The sequence below is a fragment of the Bombina bombina genome, chromosome 8 (genome assembly GCF_027579735.1).
Source record: "Bombina bombina isolate aBomBom1 chromosome 8, aBomBom1.pri, whole genome shotgun sequence".
NCBI lineage: Eukaryota > Metazoa > Chordata > Amphibia > Anura > Bombinatoridae > Bombina > Bombina bombina.
Window position 1 is genome coordinate 318668844 of NC_069506.1, and position 22834 is coordinate 318691677.

A 22834-nucleotide genomic window follows, 5' to 3' on the forward strand; every position below is an offset into this window, starting at 1 on the left:
TACCTGTGAAATAAAAATAAAACCTAAGATAGATACAATGTAACTATTAGTTCTATTGTAGCTAGCTTAGGGTTTATTTTATAGGCAAGTATTTAGTTTTAAATAGGAATTATTTAGGTATTAATTGTAATTTTTATTTAGATTTATTTTAATTATATTAAAGTTAGTGGGTGATAGGGTTAGGGTTAGACTTAGGGTTAGGTTTGGGGGTTAATAACTTTAGTATAGTGGTGGCGATTTTGGGGACAGCAGATTAGGGGTTAATAACAGTAATGTAGGCTGTGACAATGTTAGGGACAGCAGATTAGGGGTTAATAATATTTAACTGTCGACAACTGCATCATTACCCCGCATGCCCGATATCTCGGGGTCACATTTGACTCAAATCTTTCTTTCACTCCTCACATTCAGTCATTGGCTAAAACCTGCCGCTTCCACCTTAAAAACATCTCTAAAATTAGACACTTCCTTACACAAGACACAACTAAGATTTTAATCCACTCTCTCATTCTTTCCCGCCTCAATTACTGCAACTCTGTCCTCTCTGGTCTCCCCACCTGCTGCCTAGCTCCTTTACAATCCATAATGAATGCCTCTTCCAGACTCATCTTCCTTACACTTCGCTCTTCATCTGCTGCACCTCTCTGCCAATCCCTTCACTGGCTTCCTCTTGCCTCTAGGATCAAACACAAAATTCTCACTCTGACATACAAAGCCCTCAACTGCACTGCTCCCCCCTATATCTCAGACCTTGTCTCCAGATACTCTCCCTCCCGTCCCCTTCGCTCTGCTCACGACCTTCTACTCTCCTCCTCTCTTGTCACCTCATCATACTCCCATTTACAGGACTTCTCCAGACTGGCTCCCATCTTGTGGAACTCTCTGCCTCGCCCCACAAGACTCTCTTCTAGTTTTAAAAGCTTCAAGTGCTCCCTAAAGACTCTACTGTTCAGGGATGCATACAACCTACGCTAACCTTTCTTTATACCAGTTCCTCTCCTCCATTGCTATCCCCTTAACCCCCTTAGCATTTAAGCCTAAGAGTCCAGCTGTTTGTAGATCACCTTCTTAAGAGCTGACTACAACAGTGTAACTCTTGGCAGGGCCCTCTACCTATTTGATCCCTATAATTGTTTTGTTGTACTCCGCATTTGTTTATAGGGCTGCGGAATCTCTTGGCGCTTTACAAATAACCGATAATAATAAAATAATAATAAAATCTAGTGTTTGCAATGCGGGAGTATGGCGGTTTAGGGGTTAATATGTTTATTCTAGTGGCGGCGATGTCGGGAGTGGCAGATTAGGGGTTAATAATTTTATTTTAGTGTTTGTGATGCAGGAGGGCCTCAGTTTAGAGGTAATAGGTAGTTTATGGGTGTTAGTGTACTTTTTAGCACTTTAGTTATTTGTTATGGCTTTGTAACATTAAAGCCATAACTACTGACTTTCAGTTTAAGGTATGGATCTTTTAGTTATGGGCTGTACCGCTCACTTTTTGGCCAGACAGGCAAACTCATAATACCGGCACTATGGAAGTCCCATTGAAAAAGGACTTTTAGAAAGCTGCGGTAGTTACGTTGCATGACGGCCAAAAAAGTTTGCTTTACAGCTATACGTACAAGACCGTAATACCAGCAGTAGTGAAAAAGCAGCGTTATGAGGCTTTTTCACCCATAACTCAAAACTCGTAATCTAGCCGTTAGTTATCTCTTCAACACAGAATATAATGGGAACAAAGCAATTTTAATTATAGAAGTAAATTGGAAACTTTTTGTATGCTTTGAATCACAGAAGAAAATTTTAAGTTTCATATCCATTTAATTGTATATATTTTAAGATACTTTTGTCCATGAATTAAAATGTCAAAATGTTAAAAATGCAGCACAAAAAAAAGAGGAATACAATTGTTTTCAAGACAATAACCACAATTCTGTTAATAACAATCATAGTTGCTTGATGTATTATAATTACGATAATTACAAAATCTTTTTTTTTTTTAGATCAATCCTATTTTTTTTTTCTTTTTAATATTCATGTAAAGTATATGCTTGTGCATCTATTGACATGCAAAAATAATAATAATAATAGGATTCACCCACATGCTGTTCCATAGATTCCTTAAAGATGTTTTAACCTACAAATAATTTCACATCTGTTACTTCATTTTGACCACAAGGGGCTGCAGTTTCTAAGTGAAATATCCAGTAAACCTCTTATTTAGAAACAACAGTCTATCTTTATTATGGGGAGTGTCTTTGTGCATGCTCAGTGGTCCGCTGTAGTAGTGAACATTCACTGGTGTGCTTGTTTTCTGCTATTAATTGTATATTATCCGCTAGTAAGTTGTATAGCAGCCCTTATGTAAAATATACATTTTATCACAATAGGTCATTGGTAAGGTAGAACCAGCAAAATTATGCAGTAAAATATGTGGTTAAGAAATGTTGTTTTTATTGTTTGAATTACTAATAAGAAAATTAGAACATACCATTTTAAACAACTTTCTAATTGACTTCAATTATCTAATTTCCTTTGTATCTTTTGTTGGAAAGCATACCAAGGTAGGCTCAGGATTATCAATGATGCACTAATGGGTACAAGCTGCTGATTGGTGGCTGCACAGATATGCTATTGTCATTGGCTCACCTGATGTGTTCAGCTAGCTCCCAGTAACGCATTGCTGCTATTTGGTTTAAGAATACCAAGAGAATGAAGCAAATTTATTATTAGAAGTAAACTAATTGTTTAACCCCTTAATGACAGCTGTATTACAGTCGTATTACAGGGCGTAAAACTCCTTAGGACACACTATATACAGGGTAAATTTGTGTCATTAAGGGGTTAAAACTGTATGCTCCATCTGAATCATGAGAGAAATATTTTGGGTTTCATGTCCTTTAAATATTGTATTATAGACTATTTCTGCTGTTAGTAACATTATACTTATAATATTGGTTTTAAATAAGTTATTAAAACCATCATCAGTCATTTTTATGGCCTCTAGGTTGGGCAAACAACATGTAATGTAGAGTGAATGGAGAATCAGAAGCAATTTCAGTGCTATTTTAACCATTAGTTATCCTCTTGTGTCTAACAGCTGGGGAAGATTTTACATCCGTGCTCTCTGAAATTGTGATGTACGTCCTCCTCGCTTTCCTAACCTTCTGGCTCTTGGTTGAAATTGTATATTGCTACAGAAAAATCTCTAAAGCAGAAGAAGTGACCCAAGAAAGCATGTAAGTTTATTTATTTACACTTACAGGGACATAAACTTTTTTGTGGCATTTCAATTTATTAACACCCCAAGGGGTTGGCCACAATCTATCATTTAATAATTATGAGCAAATTAACAGCTATGGATGAGCGATTTTGGATGCCCACATGAACACTAGCAGCCATTTTGATTAGAAGCACTATTTTCATTCTTGGTTCAGTGAACTTTTGCTCTATGCTTAAAGGGACATTAAACATTAAATACATTTCATACTTCTCCCTTTAATTATTGTTCCGCCATTTTGGAACCTAGGTTACACAGCAGATTTCTGAAGGAGAGTTGCTGCACATGTGCAAACACATCAGTACGGGACTGAAGTGAAAGGTAGATTTGACAGCACCCATAATTACAAGGAGGCGGGAAATAGCCTAAATACTATGCTTAGAAAATAGTTTTTAATGGCCCTTTAATATGTGCCAGTTTTACTGACCACAAACCAAACTCTAGATAATAAACAACACATATACTGGGTCATATTTCACTTATTATTCTGACTCAGATAGTTGTAATAATGATCTATCCCTTGCTGAGACCTCTATGCCTGGCCTTTATAAGAAGATACAATCATTGCAGACAATCCTTGTCAGATAGCTGAACTTACCAATACCTTGTCCATCCACAAAGTTGATTTATTCTGAATATCAGGTTTCAGCAGATAATAAAATACAGCAGATGAATGACTGGTTACAGTATTTAAGCGGTCAAAAGTTGATACTGATCGTAGCTTGCAATGTATTATCATGAGTGCTTGTTACATGAGGCTGTTAGCTGCAGCCATGATACAGGAAAACATCATAAAACTACAAGGGCGGAGCAATACACAAAAAGGAAATGCATAATAGGTCAGAGGTAAGATACTGTAGAAAACAGGAACTTTACCAAAAAGGGTCACTAGATGGCAGTACAGAATAAACATAGGGAAGCCTTGAGAAAAATGGCGGGTATAATGAGAGGATTCTGTTCTTGACCTCCCAACTTAGCCTTGTTTAATCGTCCTCCAACCCTTAACATTCCATCATGAATGGGTTCAGGTTAGCTATTGGGCTGTTTTTTGGAATGCCCCTCTTGTCACGGATACATTTACTTTCTGAGCCAAAGACATCCTGTTGTACACTGCGTATTATGAACAGTTCACTTTCAGCAATATCCTTTGCAGAAAGAAACCTTTGGCACATGTGCCAACCTTGACAATGAGCATCTGTGGGCTTTGTGTGAAAGCAGTGTGCAATGTGGACTAACCTTGCAATGGTACGTACAAGCCTTGTCCACTTGGAAAAATGTTCAAAGCGTTGACAGCCCAAGACGAGTCTTTGTTCAGTTCTGGTGACAAGGGTTTTTACTTCAGGACGAATCTCTGGATCGTTGTCAGGTACTAGAAGACTGAAGACATCAGCTGTGGTTTCTTCTGGATCATTCCGCAGGAATTCAGAGCCTGTTAACCAAGAAGAATTTGCAAAGACACTTGCAGACACCGGCCTAGTGGCATGATCTGCAGGATTAATTTCAGATGGAACATAATGCCATTGTTTGGGCTTAGATGATTTCCTGATTCTTTCTACACGGTTGCTGACATAGACATAGAAATGTTAAGTCTGGCTGTATATGTAGCCCAGAACAGCTTTGCTATCTGTGTAGAACTTGACGTCGTCTATCTGAATGTCTAGCTCCCGCAGAATGAAATCTGCAATTTCTACAGCTAGCACGGCCCCACAAAGTTCAAGCCTGGGAATGGTGTGTTCAGGCTTAGGAGCTAGCTTAGCTTTCCCAAACAGAAACCATAAATGGGTTTGATTAGAAGAGTCTCTTACCTTGAGGTAGGCAACAGGTGCTATGGCCTCAGTAGACGCATCTGAGAAAATGTGAAGCTCTTTTCTCTGACTTGTAGCAAGGGAAGCTGAAGTGTAGCAACATGGTATACAAATTCCATCTAAGGAATGTAGAGAATGTTTCCAGGACTCCCACCTTGAAAGTTTGTCTATTGGTAGTGGAGCATCCCAATCTTTAATAGTCTCTGAGAGCTGTCTCAATAGGGCTTTAACTTGTATGGTGATGGGGGCCACAAATCCCAGTGGATCGTATAGACTGTTCACCACCGACAGAACACCACGTTTGGTAAATGGCTTATCTGCAGAGCTGACTTGAAAGCCAAAGGTGTCCTTTAACAAGTCCCACCGTATGCCCAGACTTCTCTGTACAAGTGGAATGTCCATTCGCATGGTCGCCAGGTTGAAAGGCCTTCATAACAGCAACACTATTTGAAGCAATCTTGTGTAGTCAGAAAGCATACTTTGTGTCCTTTGGAGCAGATCTATGGCTTCTCCATCTACAGGTAAAGATTTAAGTCCATCGTCGACATAGAAGTCTCTCTCAACGAAGTGTCTAGCATCCACACCATACTCCTTTTCTCCGTCAAGAGCAGTCCTTCGTAAACCATATGTTGCAACAGCAGGTGAAGGGCTATTTCCGAAAACGTACCTTCATGGGGTACTCAATCATTTCATTGTCCATGTTGTTGTCACGGTACCACAGAAACCTTAGGAAGTTCCTATGGTCTTCTTGTACAATGAAGCAATTAAACATTTGTTCAATATCAGCAGTTATGGCAACTGGCTCTCTTCTGAACCTCATAAGTACACCTACAAGGTTGTTGGTTAGGTTAGGACCAGTGAGAAGAACATCGTTCAGGGATACGCCTTGATGCTTGGCACTGGAGTCGAACACTTCCCTGATTTGTTTTGGCTTACGTGGATGATACACTCCGAAGAAAGGCAGGTACCAGCACTCTTGGAGTTTTTGAAGTGGTAAAGCTGGTTCGGCATGATCATTGTCAAAGATTCTTTTCATAAAGGCAATGAAATGGTCCTTCATTTCAGGCCTGTTCTTTAGTGTTCGTTGAAGTGAGTTGAATCTGGATAACGCCTTTTCGTGATTGTTTGGGAGTTTGACCCTTGCAGCACGAAAAGGCAATGGTGCAACCCAGTTGTTAGATGCGTCCTTGAAGAATTCTTTGTCCATTACTTCAACTGACAAGGCTATTTTGTTGTCATCACTTGTAGTACAAAACAATGTGGTACCCAGATTGTCGTCACAAAGTATAGGAGTAACATCGGGTATTTGGATGATGTCAGGAGGCTTCTCCCTTACTTCATAATGATGAAAGCACTGTTTGAAGTAGGGTGCACGTCCATTTCCTAATATGTACGTTTTGAAGGAGTGGATCTCAGATGATGTACGCATACTATTCAAGCATACATCGCCAACTATCACCCAGCCTAGATCAAGTCTTTGTGCATAAGGCGCATCATCCGGTCCATCGCACTGCTCGCGTACTTTATGTACTCTGAGAATGTCTCTTCCTAGCAGGACCAAGATTTCTGCATTCATGTCCATTGCCAGAATCTCATCAACAAGGTGCCTTAAGTGAGGATGGTGATAGGCAGCCTCTGGAGTAGGAATCTCTTCCCTTTCGACTGGTATCTGGTCACACTCGACTAATGTTGGTAGGGGTATGCCTTTGTTTCTTTTGATATGAGAGACCATGAATCCATTGGCCCTTCTGCCAAAGGCCTCTACACAACCAGAACAGGTTCTCAAAGTATACGGTGTTGCATGACCCTCTATGCCGAAGATCTCAAAGAATTTAGGCTTAACCAGGGATCTGTTGCTCTGTTCATCTATTATAGCATACATCCTAGCAACTTTCTCAGGTTGATCCTGTGGGTAAATCTTGACTAGACATACCTTGGCACAGCATTTGTAGTCTAAGCCTTCTCCACAGACTTCTGTGCATGCAGAGGAAACCCTTGCTGTGACTGGAGCACGACTTTGTTGCTCCCCGCCATGAATTGAGACAGGGGTAAAGGCAGTTAGCGGCTGTGGGTTGTCTGGAAGGGGAGTAGGATGCATAGCTGTAAAGTGTCTGTCGCTACTGCATTCTGTGCACTTTATAACAACTTTACAGTCTTTAGCAAAGTGACCATTATTATTATTATCGGCTATTTGTAGAGTGCCAACAGATTCCGCAGCACTAGACCATAAGAAGCACAACACCTGTAGCATACTCCAAGTTTCTGGAGAATCTCCCTGCGCTCTTGTAAAGTCTTCACCCTAAGCCCACAACATTTCTTAAGAGGGTGAGGCTTCCTGTGAATAGGGCACTGACAATTAGGGTCTTTATCTCTCTCTCCCAAGTCACTCTGGTGTGCAGGAGAGGATACTGGTGGTGACTCGGAGATGTCTGCCCTTTTAACAGATATTGCTCTATTAAAGTCTCTTTGTTTAGCTGCCGTGTTATCATACCTTGATGATGTTGGTGAGGATGATGAAGCAGGCAAGTTGGGTTCGCAGAAGCTGAAGCTGGGATTGTTTCTCATCCAGGCTTGATTGCTGATGTACCTGCAAAAGTATGAGAATGGAGGAAAAGATACATTATAGTCTCTTTTGTATCTTGAGCCCTATTGTGCCCATTTCTCTTGCAGGTTACATGACAGTTTAGACACCACTGGATTGACACCATGAGCAGTGTCCAGAAAGCTTAGTCAAGGTAGACGTGGGTCTGTCTTTGCCAACTCAAGCTCCATGAGGAGGTCACTTAGTTCTTGGAGCTTGCGATAGTCTTTGTTCCCTATTTTCGGGAAGTTTTGCAGTCTCTTGAACAGAGCGCTTTCTATGGCTTCAGAGCTACCATAGGCTTGCTCAAGTCTTGCCCATGCAGCAACAACGCTTGAATCTGGGTGGTCAACATGTACTGTTCTCAGTCTTTTAACACGATCTGCAGATTCTGGCCCTAGCCACTTTATGAGCAAATCAAGTTCCTCCTTGGTTGTAAGGTCGAGATCAGCGGTAGCAGCCTTGAAGGTTGATCTCCAGGCCCTGTAGCTCTCTGGACAGTCGTCAAACCTTGAGAGGCTTGTGTTAATGAGCTCACGGCGAATCATGTATCTGGCAAAGTAAGTAAAGTCTGATCTCTCACTCTTTGTGCCAAAGTAACTTGAGGAACCCCTTGGGTGTGAAAGTTCTTTGGTGAAGAAGGGTGAAGTTTACCAGGATAAAATGATGTTGCAAGAGCATTCAACTGTGGTGTAGTCTCTAAGGCTTCTGCTGACTGTGGCTTGAGCTGTGGCTTGTCACTTGAAGTCACCTTATTGTCAGCGGAAGGTGATGCGGTTTGCTGCTTAGATGCACTTTTGTTGTGGATTTGAAGAGGCTCAGGCATTTGGTGCCGAGAGGTCTCTGTGTTGAGATTGAGAATGATGGTGTTAGTAGCAGGCACAGGAGATGACTCTGTATCGTTGCAAATATTATGCTTTAGCACGTATTTACTAGTGCGTTAAACTGGTTCGTCCAGATCTGCTGGGATATGGCAATCTGAATTAGTACTTTCTCCCATTGCTTGCTGAAGGACTTTCAGCCTTGCTAGGGCTGCTGATTCTTCCTTTTCCATTTGCAGAACCTTTATTTGGGAATCCACCTCTGCTTGCTGGGCAGCCATTTGTGCTTCCTGGGCAGCCCTTTGTGATTGGAGAGCTTTGCTTTGGGCTTCCATCTCTGCTTCCTGGGCAGCCCTTTGTGCTTGGAGAGCTTTGCTTTGGGCTTCCATCTCTGCTTCCTAGGCAGCCCTTTGTGCTTGGAGAGCTTTGCTTTCTCTTCCATTTCTGCTTCCCTTCTGATAAAGGAGCTTTGCGCTTTTTTGATTCTGCATCAGCACGGGCCTCTATTAGCTTGTCTCTTAATGTTGAACTTCTGGAGCGAGAGGATCTAGAAGAACGTGCAGTGAGCTTAGTTGATGTGGATCTATGAGATCTGGTCTCCTGCAGTTGAGCAATGCAGAACTCTGCCTTTTCTTTAGCGATTTGTACTAAGAGATCTCTATGTTGGTCGAGTGCATCAGTCCTAGTCAGTTCTGCTGAAGAGTCCTCTATATTAAAGTCCTGTAAGAAGCCTGTGTATTTTGCAGACAGCCGCTGGTAGCGTTCATATGCAGCAGATAGGTGATCTATAGAGTCTCTCAATTTGGCTGGTTGATCATTAAAGTGTGACAAAACTGACATGCATTGTGAAATTCTGTCCCATAAGTCTGACAGATTGCTGGAGATCTCATCTCTAGTGAATTCATAGTTTTCTCTGAGTTTATGTGTCAGTTTTATTGTACGTTTGGGTCTTACACTCTGTTCAGCAATATCTGCAGGATCTGCTCCCTGTACATCTGCGGGTTTGGCTATAAAAAGAGTGCTCAGAGCCTTGTCTAGACATTTTTTCAAGTTTTGCAAAAAATGGTACTGTCTCTTTAAGAAGACAAACAGCAGCTTAAACAGGTGGGGTAACAGTTCAATGCAGAGAAACAATTTTCAACATTCAGATGAAGTGCAGTAAACTTGTGCGACCTTGTGCTTTCACAAGATGGCGGATGGCCCTGAGCTTGATTGCAGATTAGACACACACATATACATAGCAGGCTGTAGGAATTCTATACAACTTTTGACTATTCTGACTCAGATAGTTGTAATAATGATCTATCCCTTGCTGAGACCTCTATGCCTGGCCTGTATAAGAAGATACAATCACTGCAGACAATCCTTGTCAGATAGCTGAACTTACCAATACCTTGTCAATCCACAAGTTGCTTTATTCTGAATATCAGGTTACAGCAGATAATAAAATACAGCAGATGAATGAATGGTTACAGTATTTAAGCGGTCAAAAGTTGATACTGATCGTAGCTTGCAATGTATTAACATGAGTGCTTGTTACATGAGGCCTGTTAGCTGCAGCCATGACACAGGAAAACATCATCAAACTACAAGGGCGAAGCAATACACAAAAAGGAAATGCATAATAGGTCAGAGGTAAGATACTATAGAAAACAGGAGCATTACCAAAAAGGGTCACTAGATGGCAGTACAGAATAAACATAGGGAAGGCTTGAGAAAAATGGCATAAAAATATATACACCTAGATTTAGAGTTCTGCGTTAGCCGTCCAAACCAGCATTAGGGGGTCCTAACGCTGGTTTTGGCCGCCCTCTGGTATTTAGAGTCAGTCAGGAAAGGGTCTAACGCTCACTTTCCAGCCACAACTTTTCCATACCGCAGATCCCCTTACGTCAATTGCGTATCCTATCTTTTCAATGGGATCTTCCTAACGCTGGTATTTAGAGTCTTGGCTGAAGTGAGCGTTAGAACTCTAACGACAAGACTCCAGCCGCAGAAAAAAGTCAGGAGTTAAGAGCTTTATGGGCTAACGCCGGTTTATAAAACTCTTAACTACTGTGCTCAAAAGTACACTAACACCCATAAACTACCTATGTACCCCTAAACCGAGGTCCCCCCACATCGCCGCCAGTCTAATAAATTTTTTAAACCCCTAATCTGCCGAACGCACACCGCCGCAACCTACATTATCCCTATGTACCCCTAATCTGCTGCCCCTAACATCGCCGACACCTACATAATATTTATTAACCCCTAATCTGCCCCCCCAACGTCGCCGCTACCTTACCTACACTTATTAACCCCTAATCTGCCGAATGGACCTCGCCGCTACTCTAATAAATTTATTAACCCCTAAACCGCCTCACTCCCACCTCGCAAACCCTATAATAAATAGTATTAACCCCTAATCTGCCCTCCCTAACATCGCCGACACCTAACTTCAAGTATTAACCCCTAATCTGCCGACCGGACCTCGCCGCTACTATAATAAATGTATTTACACCTAAAGCTAAGTCTAACACTAACACCCCTCTAAGTTAAATATAATTTTTATCTAACGAAATAAATTAACTCTTATTAAATAAATTAATCCTATTTAAAGCTAAATACTTACCTGTAAAATAAACCCTAATATAGCTACAATATAACTAATAATTATATTGTAGCTATTTTAGGATTTATATTTATTTTACAGGCAACTTTGTATTTATTTTAACTAGGTACAATAGCTATTAAATAGTTAATAACTATTTAATAGTTACCTAGTTAAAATAATTACAAAATTACCTGTAAAATAAATCCTAACCTAAGTTACAATTAAACCTAACACTACACGATAAATAAATTAATTAACTAAACTATCTACAATTATCTACAATTAAATCAACTAAACTAAATTACAAGAACAAACACTAAATTACAAAAAATAAAAAAAGATTACAAGAATTTTAAACTAATTACACCTACTCTAAGCCCCCTAAAAAAATAACAAAGCCCCCAAAATAAAAAAATGCCCTACCCTATTCTAAAATAAAAAGTTAACAGCTCTTTTACCTTACCAGCCCTTTAAAGGGCCTTTTGCGGGGCATGCTCCAAAGAAAACAGCTCTTTTGCATTTAAATAAACACAAAATACCACCCCCCAACATTACAACCCACCACCCACATACCCCTAATCTAACCCAAACATCCCTTAAAAAACCTAACACTAAGCCCATGAAGATCTCCCTACCTTATCTTCACCACGCCGGGTATCACCGATCCGTCCAGAAGAGGATCCGAAGTCTTCATCCTATCTGGCAAGAAGAGGACATCCGGACTGGTAGACATCTTCATCAAGGCGGCATCTTCTATCTTCTTCCATCCGGCGCGGAGCGGGACCATCTTGAAGCAGCCGACGCAGATCCATCCTCTTCTTCCGGCGACTCCCGACAAATGAAGGTTCCTTTAAGTGACATCATAGGATTCTATCAGCCAATCGGAATTAAGGTAGGAAAAATCTGATTGGCTGATTGAATCAGCCAATCAGATTCAAGTTCAATCGGATTGGCTGATCCAATCAGCCAATCAGATTGAGCTCGCATTCTATTGGCTGATCGGAACAGCAATGCTGGTATTTAGAGTTGAAGTGGTGGTAAATATACCTGTACGCTCCCTTTTTGGAGCCTAACGCAGCCCTTCTGAGAACTCTAAATACCAGTGTTGTTTAGAAGGTGCGGGGGAAAAAACACGCGTAGCTAACGCACCCCTTCTAACGCAAAACTCTATATCTAGGTGATATTTTCTTAACTATAACAACATGAATATTAACAGAGGCTATGTAATATTCTATGCCCCATTGAGGCAGCACACTTATCAAATCCCATAGCTAAAAGCACTTAATAAACCCCCAGAAAGCCCTTTTCAACTTATTACGGAGTACCCTAAACAGTTGTCAAATGTAACTAATGTTTAACATGGGCAAAAAACACTGAAATTACCTGACTGCCCTGTTAGATTAGTAAGCAACATCACCAAACCGACACAAACACTACCTGCGCAATCAATGGACAGCACTTGTCTATTGGTGGATGAATGTATCCACCAATCAGCAAGAACTACCCAGGTTGTTCACCAAAAATGGGTTGGCATCTAAACATACATTCTTGCTTTTCAAATAAAGATACCAAGAGAATGAAGAACATTTGCTAATAGGAGTAAATTAGAAAGTTGCTTAAAATTGCATGCTCTAACTGAATCACAAAAGAAAAAATTTGGGTTCAGTGTCCCTTTAACTCCTTTGTATTTTCCTTGCTGAGGTAACATATTAGTCATTACAAGCCCCCGGGGGTAGGGGAGTGTTTCACTACCCAGTCATGTTGTTTATGTTTGGTCCCATGAGGAATCCCTCCGGTAAAATATAAACATTTTGGCAAAATCTTTAATTTATCCAGTGGAGAAACATTTAGAATATATGTAAACCGGGCATGCAATATGTAAACACAAAACTATACCATTAACGGATACTCACTCCACACCGCTGTGATATGTATTGTGACAAAATTTTTGCAATAACTGATAAATTGCATATTTTATATACCTTGCAAGTTGATATCAACACTTAACACTATTTTTGTTTATTACTGTCACCATGACAACCATTTTGGGTGCACATTCTGAGGGGGAGGGGTGCTTTTGTTTTAAAAGTCTGCTATACGCTACCACTCAGGTCTGAAGATGTGGTGAATTCCTGAAACGTCACCATCTAAAGTTGTGAAATCCAGTGAGTGCAGTCTTTTTGATTTTATATAAACATATATTAGATTTTAAATTGAAGCTAAATTTTAGTATAATTCAATAGAAATTATGCGTGGCTAATGCCTTTTTGCATGAATAGAAAAATCCAGCTTTTCGTGAGATGCAAAAGCTCTAAAACATAATTCTTTATTAAAGTCGCCAAATATTTAAAACCAGTCAGAGAGTACAAAAGCATAACAGTATGCTTACTGGTTAAAAAATTCCCCACGCGTTTCATGTTGAGACACTTCATCAAGGATACAAGGACTAAGGACTTGCTATCACATCTGCTTGTACAATGTCATGATTTTACATAAGCATGACTAACAAGGAAAGGGGAGAGAGGGGGAACAAAAAGGGGTTTGTTAAGCACTCTTACACCTATAGTATGTATGTTGCTGTATCCGAACAGCATAAGGACATTGCTAGTCTGTAGAGGTATATATATAAAAAATTGAAACTTTATTAAATTTACAGCATAAAAAGGTGAGCTGTATCACCTAAGTACCCCACACTGGATATTACACTCAAAAACCTTGGTACAAGGATGACGGAACATCTAAGTAATATTAGATCGGCATTAAGACTTTGGAGAGAGGCAAGAAACTTACCAGTGTAGCCAGACACTTTTTACAAAAACATAATTGCAACACAAAGTCTTTCAAATGCTGGGGATTAGACTGTATCAAACCTGGGATTAGGGGTGGAGAAACAGAACAGGCTTTACTCAAAAAAGAAGCCAGATGGATTTTTAAATTGAACTCCGTCATGCCATTTGGCATGAATGAAAATAATAATTTTTGGGTGTATTTGTAAATAATGCTAATTTAAATATTATATGTATAGTGGAAGATACTCAATAATATGCCTAATGTTGATAACATCATAAATGAATTACTACAATATGGCAAATATTTGAAACAATCACTTAGATGGTCCTAAATTGAGTTATCCAACACCAGCTATAGACATACATATATATTTTTATACAATTGGTATGATCATGATTGACGTTTTAGAACGCAGTGAGGATTAATGATCAGTACCAATGTGTACTAATGAGTAGCATAATTAATAAATCCATATTCTTTGGGATATGCACCCAGAATGGGCTATCATAAAGATATAATCATATAAATGGACTAGTGCTAAAGTGATTAATTAATTATCTTTGATTTAGCTAACATTTGATGATTTATATGATATGAGCCCACACATCAGATTATAAATAGTAAATAAGTGTGTTATTAAAATGTCACTAAGGTTTGGTTAAGGTTTGGGAGCCTGTGCTATAAAGGAGCCGTAAGACGTTTTTTTATTATGTCTGAATGGATAATACTCTGGATGTGCATGTCCCATACATAATATTATTATTATCATATCTTTCTAACATGCCACCCAGAGTGTAGTTAGATGGCAAAGATATGGTTAATCAGAATTACACCTACATCCTCAGAAGCCTATATGACAATGAATCACCGAACATACAAGGTACTATAATCGCGTAACATATGCTTATAAACATCAGACTGTCCTTACAATGTGCAATGCGGAATAACCAGCATGTATAACTGCCTGTTAGATGTTCAGATTTGCTTTTAACATATCAGGCTGTCCCTACAATACGGAATAACTAGCATGTATAGCTGCCTGTCAGATGTTATGTAGTGTGACCGAAATTTGCACAAGCTTTAGCTTGCATTTGAACGCAAACATGCATGAAGAGAAGTAATCTGCACTTAAAATTATCGTATAATTGCGGCGGTGTATACACACTTAGGATCGTGAGGAACAATTAATGTTCATTTGCACTATACTTGTTTAGTACGAGTGTGACACAATAATACCACGATTACAGAATGACTTGTACATAGAAGCAACGATTGTTTGGCTAATAAGAGGTGATAGGATGTTTCTCTGCTACTCCGTCAAATCGGAAAACGGATATCTTTGTCAATTAGGGCAAGACGTAAAGAATCGTTTATGATTGGCTATCTAAGAGGCACGCCTATTTCCGCCTTGATGATTGGGTCTTAGCTCCACACACTAAGGGTTTAAAAAGCTTGGATACAGAGGTTCGGCTTGTCACTTTTACATATCGTATCACATTGAAAAAGGCCGTATAGCGGCCGAAATGCATTTGTGCTGTTCTATTTTTTAAAATAATTCTGTTACCCGCATTCACCGTATGTGCTGCTTGCTAATGTTACTATATGCTACCTCTGACACCTGATGCCGATGTTTCCAGTTATCGGCCAGGAATACAGGGAGGTAGCCTTCTTATAGCTTGCAGCCTGAGCGGTGTTCTTGAGGGTAATATCCAGTGTGGGGTACTTAGGTGATACAGATCACCTTTTTATGCTGTAAATTTAATAAAGATTCAATTTTTTATATATATACCGCTACAGACTAGCAATGTCCTTCTGCTGTTCGGATACAGCAACATACATACTATAGGTGTAAGAGTGCTTAACAAACCCCTCTTTGTTCCCCCTCTCTCCCCTTTCCTTGTTAGTCATGCTATTTAAAGGAGCAGCACCAAGGTTTTTATTACCTCTATAATCCTATTACATGATACTGTGCCTATATCTTTTTGTATTTTAATGACTTTACATAGCAACATTAGATTAATAGTAAAGAGTATAATCTTTATGTTCTCTGCAAAAACAAGGATTGTTAGTTTATAATACATTATGTTTCATACATCTATGATGTAATTTAACCCCTTAACAACCAAGGACGTGTCAGGCACGTCCTACATTGGGTGTCGGTTAATGACCAAGGACGTGCCTGACACGTTCTCTGGGGTTTCAAGCGCTGGAAGCGACTCTGTGTCTTTCTCTGCATCGGCCGTGGTGCTGATCATTGGTGGGTGGGAGCCATAGCAGGGAGGCGGGTGGGTGGCCCATTGCTGGTCTGCTTTTTAGTGGTTGTAGATGTGTAACAGATTTTGGGGATCAAAGTTAGAAAAAGTATTTTTTTTCCATTTTTTCATCATATTCTATAATTTTTTATAGTAAATTATAAGATATGATGACAATAATGGTATCTTTAGAAAGTCCATTTAATGGCGAGGAAAACGGTATATAATAATATGTGTGGGTACAGTAAATGAGTACGAGGAAAATTACAGCTAAACACAAACACCGCAGAAAACATAGCCCTGGTCCCAAACCAAACCAGTAGGAAAATTGAAAAATGGTCTGGTCACTAAAGGGACACAAAAGCCCAAATCTTTCTTTCATGATTTATATAGAGAATGTTTTTTTAAACAACTTTCAAATGTATTTCTATTATCTAATTTACTTTGTTCTCTTGGTATCCCTTTTTGAAAAGCATACCTAGGTAGTGAAAGCAGCAGCAGTGCACTACTGGGAGCTAGCTGCCGATTGGTGACTGCGTATATATATATATATATATGCCTCTTCTGATTTGTCCAGTATTCCCAGTGGTACATTGATATTTCTTCAACAAAGGATACCAAGGGAATGAAGCAAATTTGATATTTAAAGTATATTGGAAAGTTGTTTCTGAAATATTAATACAAGAAAAAGAACAGAGGCATAGTGGGGCACACTTAGGAGGATTACTACTCAAACAGTATAGGGTGGGGTTAATTCCATTTGTAATGTGAAATTCCTTAAAACATAGCATTTATTATGTCAGTTAAAATGTTGTGTGTTGTGGACCATGCCACCATTAAAGCTAAAATTTGTTACAGAATAAGAAAAGAAGTATTTTAAAAAATAATAATAAATATATTATTACCACACTGAGTGCTCTCAAGATTGGAGTAGAGAAACTCCTACCATAAATTACATTAGAACTAAGTATTAAGCTGGCAGTTATAATCATCCATAAAGCTTGTAAGGTTTCACAGGGAGAGGAGCGATTAAAGAAGACCGTTCTACTTATCAAACAGTGGCTCAGTATAAATATATAACTATAAGTCCGTTGCCTGTTTAGCAATTATGTCTAAGGTATGAGTCACTGCATCATAGTTATCAACTGCCCCATCTTCCACAACTCACAAGATGAGTTAACACTTTTATCAACAATAATATTCTCTAAGATTTAAGAGTTAAGGTTAGACCAGCTATATCTAATGTTTTAAAAAACCAGGTGAGAGCACCAGTTCGCACTTTAATGCTTGAGATAAGGCTGCTTTATTGATTTCCTCTCAGATCATTATAAAATAATGTTTCAAATAAAAAGAGATTTGCAAGTATCCCAGATTTTACATTGCTGTAGCATTTTTTATGGTAATTATATTTCACACCTTTTAGTATAGTTTACACATTTCTTTTCAGCACTGATTACTTGGCAATACCTTCCGAAAACAAAGAAAATTGTGCAGTTCCCGTGGAAGAGTAACTGTCAGCAAAGAGGGGTGAGTATTGTAGAATAAAGATGGACAAAAATAGTTGTGTTATATAAATAGCATTATTTAAACATCTTAAAAATATATTTATGCCGCTTAAAGGGACATGAAACTCAATACAGTATTTGTTTTTCATTATCCAGATAGAACATAGACAACTTTATGTTATCAAATTTTGATCATTCTCTTGGTATCCTCTGTTAAAGGAGCAGCAATGCACTACTGGGAGCTAGCTGAGTAGGTGAGCCAATAACAAGAGGCAAAAAGTGCAGCCACCAATTGGCATTGCTGCTCATAAGCCTGCAAAGGTATGGTTTTTAATAAATGATACCAAGAGAACAAAGTTAATTAGATAATAGAAAACGGAAAGTTGTTTAAAATTGAATGACCTATCTGAATCATTACAGAAGAACTTGACTTTAAAGTCCCTTAAAACTTCCATGGATTCATGCATGTAATATAAAAAAAAATCCAGTTTATTTTTCTATTAAATGTTATAAATGGTGTTTCCACTTGTGCCATATAGTCGTCAATATAAATGCACGCTCCTGAGCTTACCTAGGTGTGCTCTTCAACAAATGATCCACAATAAAATGATACGATGAAGGGTAGTGGTGCTAAACATAAGATCCAGTAATGAATAAGTAAAGGAGTCATTTAAACTTTAAAGTGCTGCTGTGGATTTAGAGCAAGAGTTGGCAGTGACCTTAGACTGTGAGTTCGGTGCTGTACTTTTTTTTATGGACTTTTGTTGCTAAGCTTCATCAAAGGATACCAAGAGAATGAAACAAATTTAAAGTAAATTGAAATGTCTTATAAAATCAAACGCTCTATTTGAATAATGAAAGTTTAATTTTGCCTTTTATGTGCCTTTAAATGAAATCCCCAGCTCTGCTTGAAATGACAGAATGCACTGATATCTCGCTTTGCTTTTACCCTCTGAATGTGCGCTACTATGAAATACTTCTGTCTCGCTTTTGATTGACTAAGAGTTTACCTGCAGCCAATACAGGAGTAATTCCCAGAACTGTACATCCAGATCGCAGTGGAAAGCACTTTAGGCAGAAAAATCAATACAAGTTTTAAGCAAAGTGCTTTTTATGCTACCTAAATAATGCCCATTGTGTGTAGGTAACATAGGGACTTTATTATTAATTAAGGAACATGGGAATATTAAATCAACTTTAATGCATCACTTTAAATCCAGCACTTTAATTTAATAATGCATGTTTGATTTTGAAGGGGATTTTAGGTGTTAAAGCATAATTAACTTAAATGTCGTCCTCTCAAGTCTGAGTGTATATACTTAGGGCTAGATTTATCATACCTGAGGCGTACAGGGGCACGTATACGCGCCCCTGTACGCCTCAGCTCGCCTGTGGCAGGGCGAAATTACCCATAGGTAATTAACATTGCACACGAGCGCAATTTTGCGCTCGTGTGCAATCCCGCCCCCTGCCCGCGCACAACCAATCACGCGCGGGCAGGAGCTGTCAATCTCCTCGGTCGGACTCGACCGAGGAGATTGAATTTCGCCAGTTTAGAGGTGGCGAAGAGTTTAGGGAAGCAGCGGTCTGGTGACCGCTGCTTGTTAAATCGCGGCGAGCAAGTTCTTGTGAGAACTTGCTGCCGTAAGGGCTTAATAAATCTAGCCCTTAGTGTATAATAGTCATACAGACGTTAGGTGATACCACAAATAATTCTCTTTCTAGACTGATATTATTAACTGATTGTCATAAAGGTTCTAAGCTTCGATGAGAATGAATTATCTTCTCTGGATTTAAATCACCCACATGTTTCAAAAATCATGTTTAAGTATTTTGTAAATCATTTAGAAAAAGTAATACTCATTTAAGTTATGGTGGAGATAAATGCATGAGATTAAAGAAGCCCAATTTTTTTTTAATTATTTAGAAAGAGCATGCACTTTAACAACTTTCCAATTTACTTCTATTATCTTATTTGCTTCATTCCCTTGATATCCTTTGTTGAAAAGCATATCTAAATAGGCTCAGTAGCTGCTGATTGGTGGCTGCACATAGCATTTATATTTCTTCAGCAAAGGATGTCAAAAAAATAAAGCAAATTAGATAATAGACATAAATTGGGATGTTGTTTAAAATGGTATTCTCTATCTGAATCATGAAATAAACATTTTGGGTTTCATGTCCATTTAAAATCCTCCATTTCATAAAAGTAAGATACATAGAATTATTGTATCGAAAATGTTCAAATTTAAGCAAGTACCCGTTTGCCTTTTATAGCTGCATCCATCCCATAAAGGGGGTCACTCTGTTTAAAACAACTTGAAAGCAAAGTACCCAAAGTTCCCTGGTACATTGGTAACAGTGTATACACAGTACTTCCGGGTAAGGGCAAGCAGGGATACTTGCCTACATTTGCTAATTTTCTATACAATGGTTTTATATCTCATAAATACCTTTACAAACAAGTACACTCTTAAAAGTACCAAAACTGTAAGATGAAATTAAAAATGTCTGGCATCAAAAATAGTTCAGTTTAAAGGGACACTGAACCCAAATTTTTTCTTTCGTGATTCATTTAAAGCATGCAATTTTAAGCAACTTTCTAATTTACTCCTATTATCAAATGTTCTTTATTCTCTTGGTATCTTTATTTGAAATGCAAGAATCTAAGTTTAGATGCCGGCCCATTTTTGGTGAACAACCTGGGTTGTCCTTGCTGATTGGTGGAAAAAATTCATCCACCAATCAAAAAGTGCTGTCCAGAGTTCTGAACCCAAAAAAAGCTTAGATGGCTTTTTTTTCAAATAAAGATAGCAAGAGAACGAAGAAAAATTGATAATAGGAGTAAATTAGAAAATTGCCTGCTCTATCTGAATCATAAAAGAAAAAAATTGGGTTCAGTGTCCCTTTAACTGTTAACTTTAAGGATAGCAAAAATACCAAATGCAAAATAAAATGTGATGCTTTTCAGCAGTTATTACTTGACGGCTAATGTCCCTCTAATGAGACAGTCGGTAGTGTCAGCCATAGTGCTCTTCTGTCAAATTAGATGTGATAAATTCAATAAATAAGGATTTGATGTGGCTTTGTATAAATGTTTTTCAATCCTTAGCTGTCTGACAACCAAGGAGTAAAAGTTGTTTTGATACATAGAAAAAGTGGTGAGAGACGTTACAAAGCATTAACTGTTTCTTAATTCTCTCTGTACAAGGAGGAAGAAGATGCAAATCAGTTGCCTGTCTGCACAAGAACTGGATCTAGCCCTGTACCCCAACTCACTATTACATATCTGTTATTCAGAGAGATCTCATATAAACACCTATCCTGCTCTGTACATCTCCTTGTTTGGTTCACAATGTATCTTCAGAGGCGCTACAATCTCCTTTTTATACAACGCGTATTTGTCAAGGTTGCCGGAATGTGCTCTAAATACCCAAGTTATGGATATTCTTTTATGTAGAAAGATCTTGTGGTTGAATACTGTAACTAATTGAACACAATGTGTAAAAGCAAATACAAAATAAGCAATTGGAGCCTTAGAAGATGGAAAAGGGAAATTTTAAAGACCATGTGGCAAGCTGGTATTTTTTTTCTGCACTATGTCCATTTTTGACTGGTTACCTTTCTTTTCTTGCTATTTAGAAATGATGAGGTCACCGCAAAAATATTGGGCGAAGGAGGACATTTTTATAGATAGGGTGCAATATTTAGTCCTATATGGTTAATTGTGCTTTTAAATATGTGCGTGAATGCATTTAGCGGTAACATCTCCACATAGAACAAAACAGGCACCGGCGCACATGTAACAGGTGTTTAGAGGTGTCAGAGGTTTATTTCTGGCAATGTATGGATTTTATTTTTGAGCAGCGTTTATAAATGCAAGTCAAGCTAATGTCCCCAGTCTTTTGTAGTATTGACATTTATGAGGACAAACATGGAAGAACCAGTTAAGAAACACTGCCAAGAAGACGATCAGAAGTGCTATCCTTCTTTCTTGCAATTGTCGATATGCTGTATGCATGTTCACTATCTACTTCTCAGTATTTTATTATTGCACTGTGCAGCAGGTAAACACTGTATATAAATAAAAAATACATTATTTGAAAATGGAAACACTTTAAGTACATTGACATTATATACCATCATTTTAAACAGTATTATCTTCCATGGATTTTGTCTGGTCATATAATTTGTCAGCCATGCTTATTTATTTATGTATGTATTTATTTTTTAACAAAAATAAAGGTATGGGTTTTTGTTTTGGTTTCTCAACATCAAAGATGCATTTTTTTGCACATCTCTCTCTCTCTACAAATATATATATATATATATATATATACACAGGTGGCCCTCGCAACGGTTCAATTTGCGCCGTTTCAGAATAACAACCTTTTTTTTCAGTCAGGTGACTGCTATTGAAAAGCATTGAGAAGCAGTGCATTGATTAAAATAGCCAGTAGGTGGAGCTGTCCACTTGTGTTGCAGCAAATATATGCAAGCCAAGCAAGCTGAAATTAATCAGTTTAACCAGACCTGAGCTATCGAGCAAATTTCAAAGGAACAAGATCTTCCTGTCTATAAATCAGTCCAGATTGGAATGCATAGAAAGAACTCTTTGTAGAAAAATGCAAGTAAAGTCTGTGTTATGTGATTATTTTATTAGGTTTATAATGCTGTGTAGCAAATGTTTTTGTTCATTTAACTTAGTTTAATTATATACTCTGTGTTGTGTGATTATTTTATTAGGTTTATAATGCTGTTTAGCATTTAAAGTCTTCATTTCAAAGCTTTAAAAATAATGTATTAGGTGTTACTTATGACAATTTTGAGAGGGGCCTGGAACCTAACTCCCTCACTTCCCATTGACTTACAATATAAACTGGGTTTCAATTTACAATGGTTTCGATTTACAACCATTCCTTCTGGAACCTAACCCAGGCGTAAACTGAGGGCTACCTGTATATATATATATATATATATATATATATATATATATATATATATATTGTACACACAGTATTTATCTATATGCATATTGTCCCTATATAGGGCTAGATAACAAGTGGACCGCTACTGAATTTACAAAATATATTCCACTATAGAAGTCAATGGAGCAAAAAAAGTGGGGGGATCTAATACCCTACTCGGATGCAAACACGATTATATATATTCTCAAGTGCACTAACCCAACATGAAAATACGGATAT

General features: G+C 38.3%; 1 protein-coding gene across 1 annotated transcript in view; it reads left to right on the forward strand.

Moving 5' to 3' along the window:
* The window catches only part of SCN3B (sodium voltage-gated channel beta subunit 3), a 115312-nt gene extending 93406 nt beyond the window's left edge, over window positions 1-21906 (forward strand). Inside the window, exons 4-6 of the mRNA XM_053691524.1 lie at window positions 3098-3236; window positions 17570-17649; window positions 20839-21906. Of these exons, the coding sequence (XP_053547499.1) occupies window positions 3098-3236; window positions 17570-17633 (203 nt within the window). The 3' untranslated portion in view covers window positions 17634-17649; window positions 20839-21906. The remainder of the gene's footprint in view (window positions 1-3097; window positions 3237-17569; window positions 17650-20838) is intronic.
* Window positions 21907-22834: the final 928 nt, after the last annotated feature.